The following is a 16,178-nucleotide window of genomic DNA, read 5'->3' as shown; positions in this document are numbered from 1 at the left end:
TTAAAATTTTAAAGAATAAATTCTTAATCTTAAATATAAATTCTCAAGATAAATTTATCAACATTTCAGTGCTTCACATCTTTAAATTTGTGCAATACTCCACTGGAAGCAACAGAATTGTGGTAAAATTCTTAGGTGAAATTTGCTGAAACTTCTTGAGTCATATAATTTTTAAACCCGCTAACTTTGAGACAGACTGAATAAATGTGAAAGACTGGATCAAGTTTCTCACGTTTACCTTAAAGACTACCTATAAAAATTTAGTTTAAACATGGATGGACCTCGAGATAATTATGCTAAGCGAAATAAGCCAGACAGAAAAAAGTTGAAAAATCACATGATATCACTTATATATGGGATATAAACCTAAAAGCAACAGATGAACAGGACAAACAAACAGAGACTCATGGACATGGACTATAGACTAGTGGTTACCAGAGGGTAGGGCGTGGGGGTCAGGGGATGAGGTAAAGGGGGTCAAATACGTGGTGACGGAAAGAACTCTAACTATGGGAGGTGAACACGCAGGGTAAACATATATGTGCTTTGCTGTTAAAGTGTACAGCTGAAACTTATTGGATTTCATTAACCAATGTTACTATGAAAAATAAAAAATAAAAAAATTTAGTTTAAAGCATTGATATTTAAAAATATGACATCGGTGTGAAATTTGCGGTCACTATTTTCCCTGCAAAGCGGTGGAATAGAGTTCTTCTTTCCAAAGGAATAAAAATTGTTCTTTTTTTTTTCCTGAAACTTCACTCAATATATTTCTTTAAGAAGTCAAATATTTTGTATATTTCCTATGTCTGGGAAATGGGGTAATGAATATGCCCAAAGCTAAAAAACATTAAAAAGTACTAACTTAGAAACTATGAAAATAGAAGACATCGAAAAAATATATTCTATACAGGACACCCTGATCACACACCATTTTTTATATATAAAATATACTTACAGAACTTTAATATCAGCATAAAATGATTATATAGAATTTTTTTTTTTTTTTTTTTGGTGTGTGTGTGGGGAAACTGGTTATTCAATCTTGTCCTTGATTGAGTAAACAGAAATTCACTATAAGAACTATTTTTGGTATGAAAGGTAATCTGATTCAAAAGTGTTTAGGAATCACCTGAGATATTAGAAGAGAGATGTATACAATCAAAACAGGTTACTTAAATGGCATTAATATTTAAATGCATTAAATATAATTCAATGGCATTTAAATATTAGGATAGAAATAGTAGTAATCGTAAAATGCCATTTTGGCACTGTTATTGGTATTAAGCAAAGTATTAAAGAAGTGAAAATATTAGAAAGGTTATACTTTCCTCTTATTTTACTTATTGATAATTAAGAAACAAATGAGTCTATGGAATAGCAATTCTCTCAAGTAGAGCACATAACTGCATTTAAGAAAAAAAATTGTCACTTTCAGGGAGTCCTTGACGTCTCACTTCTCCCGGGGCCTTTCAACTGCATTGGCCTCTTTTAAATGAAGAAAGGTGAAAACTGACCTCAGTGTGCCATCACCACTCTGTTGTGAATAACACAGAAAGGTGGCCCACAGAAGACCATAGAGTCCAGAGCAAGCTGTTCTCCACTGAATAGGAACAAAGCTAAAGTTGACCAGCTGTAACGGAAAGAAAATACGTTAGGGCTCCACGTAAACCAAAGCCAGGAGTGAGCATTCTGAGTAGTTTGAAACTCACCTGTACAAAAGGCCAGTACATCAGACCAGTCTGGAATTAGACAAAACACGAAAGCTTTATTAGAATGCCTTTTTAATCACACAACACAAGCCTTCAGTTTATTCTACAAAAGATTGCAAAATACCAGGCCGAAAGAATGCGGACGTGGTATGATATTTCAGACTAAGCCGATTAAATTAGACCACTTAAGGTCGTGGGGAGTTGTGACAAAACCTTTTGGGTTCAAGACATTTTTAGTAGTTATATTCACAGATCCAGACTTTGCAGTCATATATCAATCGCAATTTTCCTGTTTACTCCAAGCAAATGATACAGGAACATACTGATAAAAAGGATCATCAATAAAATGTTTTGGTTTTGCTAATCGTTCAATATCCACAACAAATGGGTACAGAGAATGCCCTGTACAAAACAACGCAGAGGTTCAAGATCAAGGTGTTCCCTTCAGGCGAGGCTGAAGATTTCAGTCTCTGATATTTGGAATTTAGGCTGCAGTCCTTGTTTTTGGATGGATCGCTAATCTGTTTTTAACTAGATTTGAACAGAAGGAAGGCCATTTGGCCCAGGTGGAAGTAGATGAAGTGTTCCCTTTCACGTGTCACATAACTACTGAAGTTCCTCCCCACGACACAGCATCAGGTGTACTTCTTGTCAAATTCCTTCTTAAGAAAGGGACCCAATGTTATATTTCCTCAACTCCTCAGCAGCCACCCCCTGCCCCTGGGTCCTGTTGCCTCTTCTCTGACATATGGGTATTTTTGAGCACGGCTTCTCGGTGGCACGTGGTTACGGCCGGGCAGGGGATGGCCGACAGCACCAGCGTTGGGGTTGGGGGCGGGGAGGAGCTGGCACGGCCCCAACCTGGTGGGAGATGCAGCTGCTAATCAAATCCTGGTATATCTCAATAAAAATTAGAAACTATATACTAAACTATTCTTTGTGGAATGACTTGCTAATAATATAGTCTGCTATTTCATGCTGTAGAATTAAGTTTAGCTGGCATTTTGGTGCATTACAAAATATTTCAAGATAGATTTATTTTAACAGGCTTTAACCTGTACATTCTCACAAAAAGGTCATCATTATGGATTTTTTTCCTCACGGATAGAGGTCTTGTAATGTAAATTATACCTCCCAGCCCACCCCCCAAAAATCCTGGCAGTTTTGTCCAGAACACCCAAAAAAGGTAGCCTGTATGTCTTCATTGAAGATCATTTCAAAATAGTCCTTAAGAGTATTACACTAGTAATATAAAGGTGGTATTATTTCCTTTTCTTGTTTTTACTAATCTTTATTTTTTAAAGTTTCTACAATAAACTGTTGCAATAAAAGTTATTTAAAGTATATACTCATTTAAGAAATTACCACTTCAGGAAAAACAATCAGGAGAGTGAACTCATGCAAACATGGCTTTCCTTCTCATGGCAATTTTTTTCTTTCAAAACACATCATTACATCATGCACAGGTCCTGGTCTCCTCTACTATTCCCCACTAAAAGGAAAAAGGACTCCTCAGAGAAACGGCTGATTCCAGCCCTGGAGAAGGGCAAACACAAGGTATAAGATGAGCCCGGAACATCTTGTTGTGAAAGAGTGATTTTTAAAATAACGGGGGATGTCACAAGGACGTGGGAGCTAGCTCGAAGGGACCCTCGACTGGCCCAATCTAGGACACTTAAGCGTCAAAAATAATTAACCGCAGGAATGAATGGTAAACCATTGAAAAACATGGGAATCCCTGAGTCCATACTGATAATAAACAGAGAAATAAGTAACTAAATAAATGGGAGAGAAGAGCGGGCTCTTGTTTACAGAACATTGAGAGCCATCCAGTTAATGTGGCACCAGTGCTGGAGCTGGAAACCCATCTTTTGGAACCACTACAAGAGCAAAGGCTGGTTCAGGCAGAATCGTCAGTGAGTAGCAAATCCAGGGTGAGGGGAGATATTCTGATGGGGAGCAGGATATTTATTTGCATGGTCTTAAAGAGCCTCCCTACAGACTGCTTATTAGTTTCAAGAGAAAAAACAGTAACTACATAGTGGAAAAATCAGACACCTTGACCAGGTGGTGAAAATTGATGTCACCTATGAGAGGCAGAAGGATATCCTGCACCCGCCCCTCTGCTGTGATGACCTTGAGGAGGACACATCGCCACTAAAGATACATGAGAACTAAATGCACTGCCTGATCTTGAACTGGATCCTGTACTGGAAGGTAAAGAAACGCTATAAAGGCCATGAGATGGTCAAATGACAAAAATGAAATATGGGTAGTAGATGAGCAAAAAGGATTATCATCACTGTTATATTTTTCGAAGTTGATAACTATTCTCTGGTTATATGAGAACATCTTCATTCTAAAAAAAGAGATCGCTAAGTATCTAAGCGTAAAGCGTAATTCTGTGTGTAACTAACTCCAAAATGGTTTAGAAAAACATTAGAAAGATGGAGGGATGACATATAGAGCAAGCAAATAATAAAAGAAATAGAGCAAAATGTTAATAATAGGTGAACTTGGGCAAAGGGTATAAGGGTATTTTTGAAATGTTCCTGTTATTTTTCTGTAAGTTTGAAATTATTTCCATATTAAAGTTTTTAAAAACTATATCAAAGACAAGGATGTAATATTAGATATATTTCTAAGAAATAATATATCTATCTGAGTTGCCATATTGCAAAAATCACTGTGATTTTTGTGACTAAAATTCAGAGACATGTATAGACACTCTAAAGCTTCTTTTTATTCATCTATCAAAACAAATTTAAGATCTGTCAAAATATTGTACCCTTGTGCCAACCACCTGAAGCCCTTATTTGAAAATATTTTTATTAAAATGTTTTTAATGTTAAAAATGTACAAAAAGATCTTGGTTGCATTTGCAAAAGTCTGTCTTACCATGTATGTATTCCAGAATTTCTTTTTCAGGTCCCCAAATATGTCATCCTTTCTCTGGAGAATACTCATACCTATTTGCAAAAACACACGCCAAAACAATTTTAAAAGATTCAGTAAGAAAAATACTGTATAACAGTTCGTATTCAAGTTTTCTATTTCAACATGTAAACACCACTGTCACTCATTACATCTGTCCCTTCTGACCCAACAGTGAAAATAGAATATAACCTCTATTCTAAAACTAGATAAATTTTAAAGGAATAATAAACATGAAGTGAGACCAGCAGAGTATAAAAGTTAAAGTGGAATGATCATTTCTTTAAAAACTAAGAAAATTCACAAAAACAGCAGTGTTGAGATAGTGAGACTGTTGGTGACTTATCTTCTCCCACTTCCAAACTTTTTGTGATGTGCTTAAAATTTCTTAAATTTAATTACCTTTTTAATAAAGGCTGACGGCCTGGGTATTCTGGCGACTACAAGTTTCCCATCAAAGAAAGAGGCTTTCTAACCAGAATTGAAAAGCAGAACACCAATTCAGCCTATTGTTCAACAACCCTGAAAGGATATTCAGGGAGCAAGGACAGAACCCTCCTATTTTAGGAAGGATTTAAGAACGAGTGCTTTAAAAATGCTATCTTAACTCCAATTAGGGAGAAGGGGAAATAAGATCCTTTCAACCAACTGAAGGGGATTTTTAGAACAGGACTCAGAGTAAAATTCAGCCAGAATACTGGTATCCTGGTCCACCTACCCAGCACTAATTAAGTGCAAATTTACATGCATTATTCCATTTGACCCTCCTAACCATTGGCTGAGGATGTTAAGAGTTTCGGAGGAGGAAAGAGCTCAGGGAGGTTAGTATGGGTCCAAGACCAACCCAGGTGTGGATTCTGAGCCAGACCTCTTAATTACAACTATTCTAATCCCCTAAGGTGGCCAGGCACAAAGCATCATCTGATACTGGCAATTTCCAAGTGGAACAAAACACCCAACCCACCCCTTCCCGCCTTCCCCCTTCATTCTAACAAGAGAAGGACACTGGGCCAGAAATATGAAAAGCAAAACAAAGGAGCAACTGGGCAGGCCTCTGTTTCATAGGCCTCCTCTATGAAACATCTTTCTGGTTTCAGGCATATCGACAACAGTCATTGAGAACATGGCATGAGTTGTGTTGTCTGGCAGCAAATCACTTAAACCTCTCTGAGCCTCGGTTGTCTCATCTGTAACATGGGAATAATAAGAGTACCTGCCTCACTGAGTTGTTTGAGAATTAAATGGGAATCTAATTCCCAAACTCCCAGCCCCCAGCTCCTAGCCTCTGCCCCACTGTACAAGGCCACTGTAGTAACAGGCCTTGTTGAACCAGTTTGCAAATCTGGCCAGGAAGTCATGCCCAAGGGACCAGACACAGATCTGATAAAGCAGGCAGCCCTGCTCTCTGGTCCTATTTCCCCTTGTCTCACCGACCTATGCACCGACCTATGCGGCTGAGACCGCATCAGAAAGACCTGTCCTTCAAGTGTCCTGTGGGGTTTGTGAGAAAAGAAACGAAATCTGGTCCCCCAAAGTAAGATCAATGGGGGCAGTGTAGGTTTCTTCAAGGTGGTGACTTGACCACCTCAACCCCATTTATACAGTACCGACAGACACTAACAAGAACCTCTTGGGGTGATCTGTGATCCCCAACACCAAGGCCAGGCCCAGGAATCTTGGATTTTCTTAGGGTATGGGTGCCCCTCCCCAGCCCACTCCCTTTCGAGCTGTTGAAATGCGGATGGAGGCCACGGGGCCTCTTCCATTGGTTTTGATATTTAGGGCCCTGAAGAAGGTTCCCAAAGTCAGGCCCTCAACCCCTAAGGTGGATTGTCTGAGGAGGGGCTCCAGAGACCCTCACAGGTTAGAGTCCTCTACAGCAGGGGTCTGAGGTCCCCTCACATTTGCTGAAAATCTGGTTACTAAAGCAGGTCTAGGACCCTGAGCGTGAATTTTCAGGGAAACCGGACCTCAGGTTCCATCAGCTCTGCTCTCACATCCCCGGTCCCTCACATTTTGTTGGTGTGTTGGAAAGTAATGTCGCTAGTGGAAAAGAGACCCCTTGTCCCCAGGTGTGATTTTCCCAGAAGCAGGATGCCGCAACTAGGTCACAGGGGTCATAGCTTCTATGGCAACGAGCTGGGGTCTCTTAGCATCCCTGTGGACCTTTTATTGGGGGAAATGGATTCCCAGCCTTGCTCCCTCCACCCCAGTTCTGGCTTAATTCCACACCGCACTGACCCCCCCCAAACAATTACTAATTACCAGCCCCAGAGTCCTAACCCCTGGAGTTTGCCCATGCCCTCCCCTGGATCCACATAAGTGACCACTTGACTTTGGCCCCTAAGCCCTGGACTCTTCACTGCCCTTCAACTTTTCTCCCTCAGCTCCACTTAATCCCAGGTCCCCAGACATCTTGGCCCTTGCTTGGCCCTTGCACCTGCAGCGCGCCCTCTCCAGCCCTGAATCCCGCCCTTCCCCCCATGAATACCAAGCCCGCTCCCCGGCTCCTGCCCGCAGTCCCCCAATCTTGAACCCTGGTCTCCTCACCGTGTCCAGCCCCTGGCCCCCACCTCTGGCCCCCTGGACCCTGCCCGGTCCCCTCACCGGTGTAGAAGGCCGAGACAGCCACGGGCCCGCCGACTGCCTGGTCGCACACCAGCTTGGCCAGGATGGCGCGCGGCGTGCGGCCAGGCAGCGCGCGCTCCAGCAGGCGCAGCCACACGTAGTTGAAGTTGGCGTGGAAGGTCACGGCCACGGTGGCCACGCGCCCCGTCTGCCGCCAGTCGGCCGGGCCGCCCCGCAGCCGCTGTTGCAGCGCGTCTCCCGCAGAGAAGAGCGTGGTGTAGAGTACCACGTTTGTGGGCCATGGGTGGCGCTGTGCCGCGCGTACCAGCGCCCGCCACCAGCTGGCCATACCGCGCCGTGGGCGCCCGCCTGCAACCGAACAATGCCCCGCGCTCCCGGCGCCTCCTCCCTATACCTGCACCTGCTTCCTCCAAATGCTCCAGAGCGATTGGGCGCCTCTTGCACACCCAAGCCGCGCCGTCCAATCCTGTAGCCACCAGCCACTGTGTGGGCTGAGCATTTGAAATGTGGCTGGTCTCCAGAATGCATTATCCACTTGCAAGCGATGTCCTACATAGAAAAAGCCGTGGAGACGGAAAGCAGATTAGTGGTTGCCAGAGGCTGGGAGATGGGAAGCGGGGTAGGGGTGGGGGAGGAATGCAAGTGACTGCTAATTGAGTAAAGGGATTCTATTTTTTTTGGCAGGGTGGGGAGTGTGGAGGAGGCAAAAAAATGTTCTGTAATTAGATAGTGGTGATGGTTGCACCGAAACCATTAAATACACTTTAAAACGGCGACTTCTATGGGACCTGAATTATATCTTCCAAAAAAGGTTAACGGGAAGGGGAGTTACGGGGGGTGAGCGGGAGCGGAGAATAGATACCAAAACTCAGTTACCAAGATGGCAGTGTATTTTAAATGGGTACATGCAGGGAATTCACACTTTCAACACACGCAGTGCACTGACTGTTAACTTCAGGTACAAATTCAAATTTTTAAATTTTCATGAGTGGGAACTGGGGCTCAATGGGCCTACTGCCTTCTCTTCAGAGCTTATGACTCAATGACTGTTGCCTCAGTATAGGTGCCAAGCTCCTGGGCAGTGTCCCAGAGGCAGGTCACTGGGGATCCAAACAGCAGACTTCTGACCTCATGGAACTCGGTTTCTCCTTGCTTGTTTTCCTTCCCTCACTGTAACTTCCAATTCCATTCTCATTCTGTCTCTCCTATTTGTTTCCCTATTTTACCTAATTTTTTAATTTTTAACTTTTCATTTTGAAGTATTTCCAGACTTAGAAAAGAGTTGCAAAAATAGTAGAGTTCTTAAATACTCTTTACTCAAGTGTCCTTGAGTACTGACATCTTACATAACCATAGTACAATTATCAAAACAAGGAAATAAGCACTGATGTAATACTATTACCTAACCTACATACCTTATTCAAATAATTGCCAATTGTCCCACTAAAGTCTTTTTTCCAAATTTGCATCCAATTCTGGATCACTTTTTATTGCATTGAATTGTCATATATCGCCTTAATCGCCAATCTGGGTCACTCACTAACCAGTTATTTTGTAGAATGTTTCTCCATTTGTCAACCCCATTGTTGTGGGCTGAACTGGCCCCACAAAATTCCTATATTGAAGCCCTAATCCCTGGTACCTCAGAGTGTGACTATTTGGAGATGGGGCCTTTAAAGAGGTGACTGAATTAAAAACTAAGCCTTTAGGATGGACCCTAATCCAACCTGACTGGGGTCCTTTGAACAGAGGAAATTTGGACACAGAGACACCTGGACAGAGCATGTACAGAGAAAAGGTCATGGGAGGACACAGTGAGAAGGTGGCCACCTGCAAGCCAAGGAGAGAGGCTTCGGAAGAAACCAATCTGGGTGACATCTTGATCTTGGATTTCTAGCCTCCAGAACTGTGAGAAAATAAATGTTTTTTAACCCACCTAATCTGCAGTATTTTGTTCTGGCAGCTGTAGCCGACTAATACACCCATTCTCTTCAATTCTTGAGAATCCACCAATTTCTGTGTTCTTCGACCCTTTCTATTTCTATCCCCCTCCTCTCCTTGTCCTTGTTTATGGTTCCATGCAAATCTATCAGACTTCTCCCAGTTAGGCAGGCTCCTACCTCGCCGAAACATGTTTCTTTGTTTATTATTTGTGACCCCCTTATTATTTTCCTATTGCTGCTGTAACCGCTTACCACAAATTTAGTGACTTAAAACAACATGAAATTGTTTTCTTAGACTTTCAGAGGTCAGAAATCTAAAATGAGTCTGCAGAGCTGCTAATGGCAAAGTGACCGCTAATTGGGTAGGGATTCTCTCTATAAGCCCTAGAATAGAATCTAATTCCTCGTCTTTTCCAGCTCCTAGAGGCTCCCTAAATCCTGTGATGATCCCTGTCAACTGAAAAATATTGACTAGGTGTTATGTCCCCAAAAGGATTTGTTCAGGAAAGAGAAAAAGTTGCAGCCCAGTGCATGCAAACATGGTGAGCCATCTGCACACACCATAGTGTGCAGAGATAAAGTATATATAGAAGACAAAAGGAAGTTAGGGGGAGGGACAGTTACAATCATAGAGCTTTATTGTAAGTGTAGAGTTCTTCCTGTATAATGACATAGGGTGTGAGAACTCCTCCCACAAGCCCTGGCTCCTCCCATGGACCTGTGTTAGCTTAAAGTCTCAGTCATAATCTTTATGAAAAAAGAACAATGCAAAGCTTTTCAGCATCCGTATGTCTCACCCCTTTCTCCATCTTCAAAGTCAGCAGCATCGCACCTTGTAATCTCTCTCTGTCATTCCATTGTCGCAAAGTTTTTTCAGACTCTGACCCCACTGTGTTCCTCTTAGAAGGACCCAATTTGGCCTACCTGGATAATCCAGGATAATGTCCACATATCAAGGACCTTACTTTGAGGATCACCTACAAAGTTTCTTTTATCCTCTACAGAACCCCCTTTGCTATGTAAAATAACATAGTCATGGGTTCTAGTCATTAAGATGTGGACACCTTCAGAGGGCCATTACTCAGCCTACTATACCACCTCCTTCTGTGTCTTCTTTCTCTGTAATCCCTTTGATCTCCTCTAACTGGTATTTTAAAGTGACAGCTTCTGCCCATTTTCCAGAGTCTCTCCATGTATACAGGGTCTACACGTTAATAAATTTTCATTCATTTTTCTCTTGCTAATCTGTCTCATGTCAATTTGATTATTAGACCTGCCAGGAGAACCTAGAAATGTAGAAGAAAATATTTTCTCTCCGGCAGCACAGAACTATCTGTTTGTCCAGGCACTCTTTCATTCATTCATCCGATTGATCATTCAGATGAATGATGAATATGTTTTTAGCGTATGTCTCATGCAATGTTTGGGACATGCTTATACTAAAAACCTTTCACTGTTCATCTGAAATTCAAAGTTAACTGGACACCTTGTATTTTTAACATTTATTTTGCTAAACCTGGCAACCCCAAAGGCATGGGACTGACATTCGCGGAGAACCCACTGCATGTCAGTTCTCTCCTAGGCACTCTAACACATATACTCTTCACAGAAACCCAAGGAGGTGAAGGATCGGTAACAACCTGTAGAGACATATTTTCTCCAGAATCTATAGTAATCTTTACCAAGCAGCTGGATCTATTCATTTAATGGGAGTTGAAAGAAAGAGAAACAAATACTTAGGAAGGTTGGATGGATTTATATGTATTGTTGTTGACAAGAGAAAATTGCAAGATGTCCTAAATTAAATTACAGCAGGTGGAGGAAGAGAGAGATGAGAGTAATTAACCATTTAACTGGTTAATTACTGTGGGCCAACTAGAATGCTCACATTCCTGAACATTATGTTGGAGCTTTGAATCAACTTCTGTCGTGACCACCAGAGGCCACCGCATCCTGCTTACGCATGAACTTTCAGGACTGTCACCCACAACCAGTCAAAAGTAGTAAATATTTCTCCCTTACGGACTGTGTCCCGATCCTAGAACTGCCCTCCCTTCACCTTCCCCTTGTCTGTAGTAGTGAATTCTTTCAGAACAATTTTCATCTCTCTTCCTCGAACATAATGCACAAAAGAGCCCGCAGCTCCAAGACAACAGACCTGTTGTCTCCTCTGCCCTACTGCTGGAGGTTCAGGCTGCAGGTCCCAGGACCTGGTCCTTTGCTGGCTAGCACGCGACTCAATAAACCCTTTCTTTCAGACATGCTTCCAGCCATGGAAGTTTCTATTTAACACTGTATACTGGTCTCTTAAAAGTAATAAAAAGAACAAAAACAAAACAAACAAACAAAAACAATCTATTACTCAAGCAAACGTAAGAACCCATATGGCCTTCAAACAAGAGGAAATGCTCTGAGATAAATGAATTCATTACATGGATGCGTCATCATCTGTGCAAGCTGGGATTTAGAGCCCCACTCCCCAGCAATAATGAGGCAACACATGCGTGTGACATTAATAACCTTAAATGGTAGGGTATAACTAGAGAACTGAATGCTGTGCTAAATCATAAAAGAGGAGTTCTGTTAGAAACTCTCTCTCTGCAGGATATAAGTACTGATGTAGGCACTGAGCTTCAATTTACAGTGAAGGATCACATTAAAAATACATTAAGATAATTACAATGAAGCTTATTGTAACTGTTATTATTTCATCTTATTTAAATGAATTGGGGCTTAAGAACCACCAAGGGGGCCACAGTGTCTAAAACCTTCTAACTTCTCTTGCTAATCCTGAAATTTCAACTGACAAACAAAAGGCCACTATGCTTCAAAGCTCCAAGACCAACAAGTGTGTTTTCCAATGAATGGTGAAGCAGATCAGCTAAGGCCACCACCTCAAAAAAGGTCATTGAAGTTCCTCAAACCTCTCCAATATCACTTTGGAGACATGGGTTGGATTTGTGGGTATGGGCACAGAGCAAGAATTCGAAGCAACTGTCTTCTTTCTTGTCACCTGAAATGAGGCTCGAGGGAGGCTGGCAAAGAAATCTTGTCTAATCCTCTTTCATGATATCCTCACCCACCAATGCCTCTACATGCCAGAGCTCTCCATTCTTAACTTCTCCAGCAGTGATCTATAATGGAAGGGAATGCTTTGATTTGAAGCTGGTGCACACTGGGGAAGCAGAAGGCCTTGGCTTAAACTGTGCATACGTATCAATAAAAATAGCTATGCTTTGTGTAGATATTGATATGATTTTATTATTCTTATTTTTATCTGGATGGCTGTGGGTGGTTGGGATAGGAGTATGGGGTACCGCCCCTGCTTGCTCCCTATTTGAATGTGCACACAGAGAGAAAACAGAAGGCGCTCTAGCTGGGGAAGATGGTCAGAAGGGCAGGTTAGAAGGAAGAGGGATATAAGCCTGCTTCCCACCAGGACCTTCATTTCTTCTTTGAGCAAAAATGCTATTAATCAGCTCTGATGTGGAAAAACCGCGCCCAAGAAGTCTGGGTCCTCTAGGACCCAGGCAATTCTTAAACCTTTGGCATCAACAACAAACTTAAGGTGCTTGGATTAATATGATCATTTTGAGACCATTTTAATGTTGGCTGGGGCCAAAATAAAGTACTGAGGCTAACATTTTATCTGTTCTTCGCTCTTGTTAGTGGTTTGGAAGAATTCCCTATACTTCCATGTTGCCCCCCAATAGAATATTAAAATGTGGCGACAGATTTCTTAACAGGAATAGGGGATCTTTAGACTCTACCTGCAACATAGTATTTTTAAATTGTGTAATTGGGAAGAAATATGTGAAACAGAAGTTTTCTCTGGTTCAGAAACTCTGTTTTCACCAACTTTAAGTAACTAGTCTGCTCACAATTGCTGTGGGATGATAGAGCGGTCAGATAAATTCATTTCATTCATTTTCCATTGTTAAGCTTTGGGCAAAGAAATACCTTTGTAAATTCTACTAAAATACATAAAGAAGATATAAAATTTTTAAATCTGAAGTTATGAAAAACCCAACATTAGCGGTAGCTTTAAAAATAGTGCACATTCAAATATGCAAATGTGAAGAACACTTCCATGTAAAAAGTGAATTAATCACTGAGGTTTTTTTTCTTTCATTTATGCTTCTTTGAAACAGGCTAAGTTTTAATACAATTGATTCTTATTATTCTGAACAGTCCTGTTCTATATAGTCACTGTGAACACTGAATTAGCAAATATTGAACCATTACTTTTAGGGGAAATTCAGGGTTAAATTCCTGTGAGCTTTTGGTCACAACACTTTCATCAATGGTTCAATGCATAAGCTTATTTGATGTTTCTGGTGAAGTGTTTGCATGGAGTCAGCTCAAAATGGTTCTATCCTGCTTGACAAAGTTCTGAGCAGTTTTTCAAAGATAGCAAACCAGGGCTGTGCGTCACGACGCTGAAGCATGCACAGGAGAAAACTTTGGCCTCCAGCTGTACCAGGAATCAAAATCCACCCCACCTCCACTCCCAAAGAACCAAAGACCAGGATGTAACTGTACTGTAAACACTGGAACCCCTTCAGAAGCCAAGGGTCCATTGTCCAGGAAGATCCAGAGTTGATTCCCCTTTACCACAAATGGCCAAGTTCCAAAGTCCTGCAATTAAAACTTGTCCAAGTGGCACTTTGGAATGAGTGTCCTCTCAACCCCTTAAAAACCCTTAACCTACTCCAGAGAGCAAGATGGATTTGAGGCACCATTAGGTCTCCCATCTTCTCAGTTGACACCTTCTTGACCAATAAACCGTCCCTTACTCCAAACTCTGCAATTTTGAGTTTTGGCCTTTTGAAGTGTCAAGCACACAGACTTTGGTTTGCTAAAGAAGGATACTTTATTAAATATATACTGTTGATTCATTAACATTTCATTTGTAACTACACACAGACTTCGTCAAGATAGGTTTTTCTGATTCAAACCAGCTTTGCCTAACATAATGGCATTGTGACTCACTTGCATTTTTTGGCCTTATCCTTCCGTCTTTGTATGCCTATGCCCCTTAATCATTAAGCCTTAGGACATAAAGTTCCAGCCAGTGTCAACTCTTTAAAGAATTAAGCCTCAGGGCTATCGGTCATGAGGACAACAAGTTTCAGTTACACTAAAGACAATATCTTGGCTTTAGGTGTTTCAGCCCCAGCCCCATCGAGGCAGAACAGCCTGAACAGCCTGACGGACCACAGGACCAGACGCAATGATGGCCATGGCTGACTCCAGAATTGGACCCAATGACCAATGCCCCAGCCCTGTCCAATCAGCAGCACCCATGACTCCAAATCCCTTAGTTTCCAAGGCTAATGATTTTTCTTTGTATGATCGATCCCGTTGAGCAGTATCTCACCTGTGTCTCCAGGACTTGCAGCTCTCTAAAATAAACGTTCACTTCCTTTGCTGCAAAACCTGTAACGTAGCTCATGCCGCTGAAGCATGCACAGAGGAGAGGCACGTGGGCAGATGGACTCCTTTGCTCTGGTACCACATTCTCAGCCAACATTGTAACTTATGCCCAAAGCTTATCCAACACAGGTATTTTCTACATAAGGCACATCACAATCTTCTTGCATGTAGGCAGCACTATAGGACAATGCTTGAGGGCCATTTTGAACGGTGATATCACTAAAAAAAAAAGGCACAAAAATGTGGAAAAGGGGGGGCAGCACATAGACTGTGAAAAAGATACTTACTTGTTTACAGTATGAAAGCTGAAACAAGAGGACAGTGTTGCCTTGTCCCACTGCAGATGGGAACGTGCAAGGTGGATGTGTTAAAAAAACAAAATTCAACTGAGGAAATTCGAAGATCTAATTGGGTTTAGTAAGTGATCATGAATAGGGCAGCATCCCATCCAGCAACTATAAGGGCCCTACCAGGGTCTGCACCAAATGGAAGGTTTTATAGGAAGAAAGGTGGGGTGTGGAAGCTATTAAAAGAAAAGAATTATTTTCAGACCAGGAAATCTTGTTTTGGGGGGAAGGGAATGGTGAGGGTTTCTATTATGCAAATTGCCCCTTCTTCTATGGTGGGGGAGCGGGGGTGAATGGAAAGGGCCCAGATTACTTTACTGGTGCTTGACCATAAAATTCCAGACTGGTTGATTAAAATATGTTTCTGGGGGAGGTGGAAACAGCAATTAGGTCAGGTATTCATCTAGGTTTTGTTATCATGGTATCTCGAGTGCCACAGAATTACTTGATGAGTGGAAAACCCACACATCTGGTGTCAGAGTGAAACTGTGGTAGTAAAAGAGACACATAGGAAATGTGAGTTTTTCTTTACATCCTGGGGAAGCTTCAGGAGCTGGGCACTTGAGAAACCCACCAGCAAGAAGCTGGAAGCAAAATCCTTTCTGAAATCTCTCTCGCGCCCTCTACTGACAAAACATTGTCACCTGGCATAGGAAAAATATTTTAAAGGCTCAGATCCATTTTCGCAGAGCAGGCAAAAAGAATGGTTTTGGAGCCAGGAGAGGATAAATAACTAGCACATGTTCATTTATTTTTTTTTTTTTGACATTTTGTTATTTTATTACCAGAATATACCTGTCAAATAAAAAAAGGTGGACTTAGAATATTCCATTTTTAAGGTATAATGAAGTGTGGATTATTTTATTATCAAATTAGATGGCAAAGCATTATGTTTATTATGCAATGAACCTGTATCTGTACTATAAGAATACTTGTCAACATTACCAGACCAAGAAGTCCGACGATAATCTAATGGGTTTTCCTTTATAGGTTACCGTCTTCTTTTCCCTGGCTGCCCTGAGAATTCTTTGTCATTGATTTTTGATAATTTTAATACAATGTATCTTGGAGAAGGCCTTTTTGGGTTGAGATAATTGGGTGTTCTGCTGACTTCTTGAATTCCAAGCTCCAGCTCATTCCTTAGATTTGGGAAATTCTCCTTTTCCTTGCCTTTGAGAATGCCCATTATTCTTATGTGTCTTCTCCTGGTGGAATCA

At 41.7% G+C, this 16,178-nt stretch overlaps 1 protein-coding gene across 5 annotated transcripts in view; it reads right to left on the bottom strand.

The window, feature by feature from the left end:
• MPV17L (MPV17 mitochondrial inner membrane protein like) overlaps nucleotides 1-7,629 on the bottom strand; it is a 35,364-nt gene extending 27,735 nt beyond the window's left edge. For 4 of the 5 annotated variants that reach the window (XM_039885400.1, XM_039885403.1, XM_039885402.1 and 1 more), the window contains exons 1-3: nucleotides 7,254-7,629; nucleotides 4,611-4,681; nucleotides 1,713-1,742 (exon numbers count right to left, since the gene is read on the bottom strand). In XM_039885400.1, coding sequence (XP_039741334.1) covers nucleotides 1,713-1,742; nucleotides 4,611-4,681; nucleotides 7,254-7,563 — 411 coding nt within the window. In that variant the 5' untranslated portion in view covers nucleotides 7,564-7,629. Of the gene's footprint in view, nucleotides 1-941; nucleotides 1,634-1,712; nucleotides 1,743-4,610; nucleotides 4,682-7,253 lie in introns of those variants that run through there. The other variant, XM_039885398.1, reaches the window with a different exon arrangement.
• Nucleotides 7,630-16,178: the final 8,549 nt, after the last annotated feature.

Source organism: Pteropus medius, unplaced genomic scaffold (assembly GCF_902729225.1).
Source record: "Pteropus medius unplaced genomic scaffold, Ma_sr-lr_union100, whole genome shotgun sequence".
NCBI lineage: Eukaryota > Metazoa > Chordata > Mammalia > Chiroptera > Pteropodidae > Pteropus > Pteropus medius.
The sequence above is the reverse complement of the archived record's forward strand: the minus strand, read 5'-3'. Positions and strand labels throughout refer to the sequence as shown.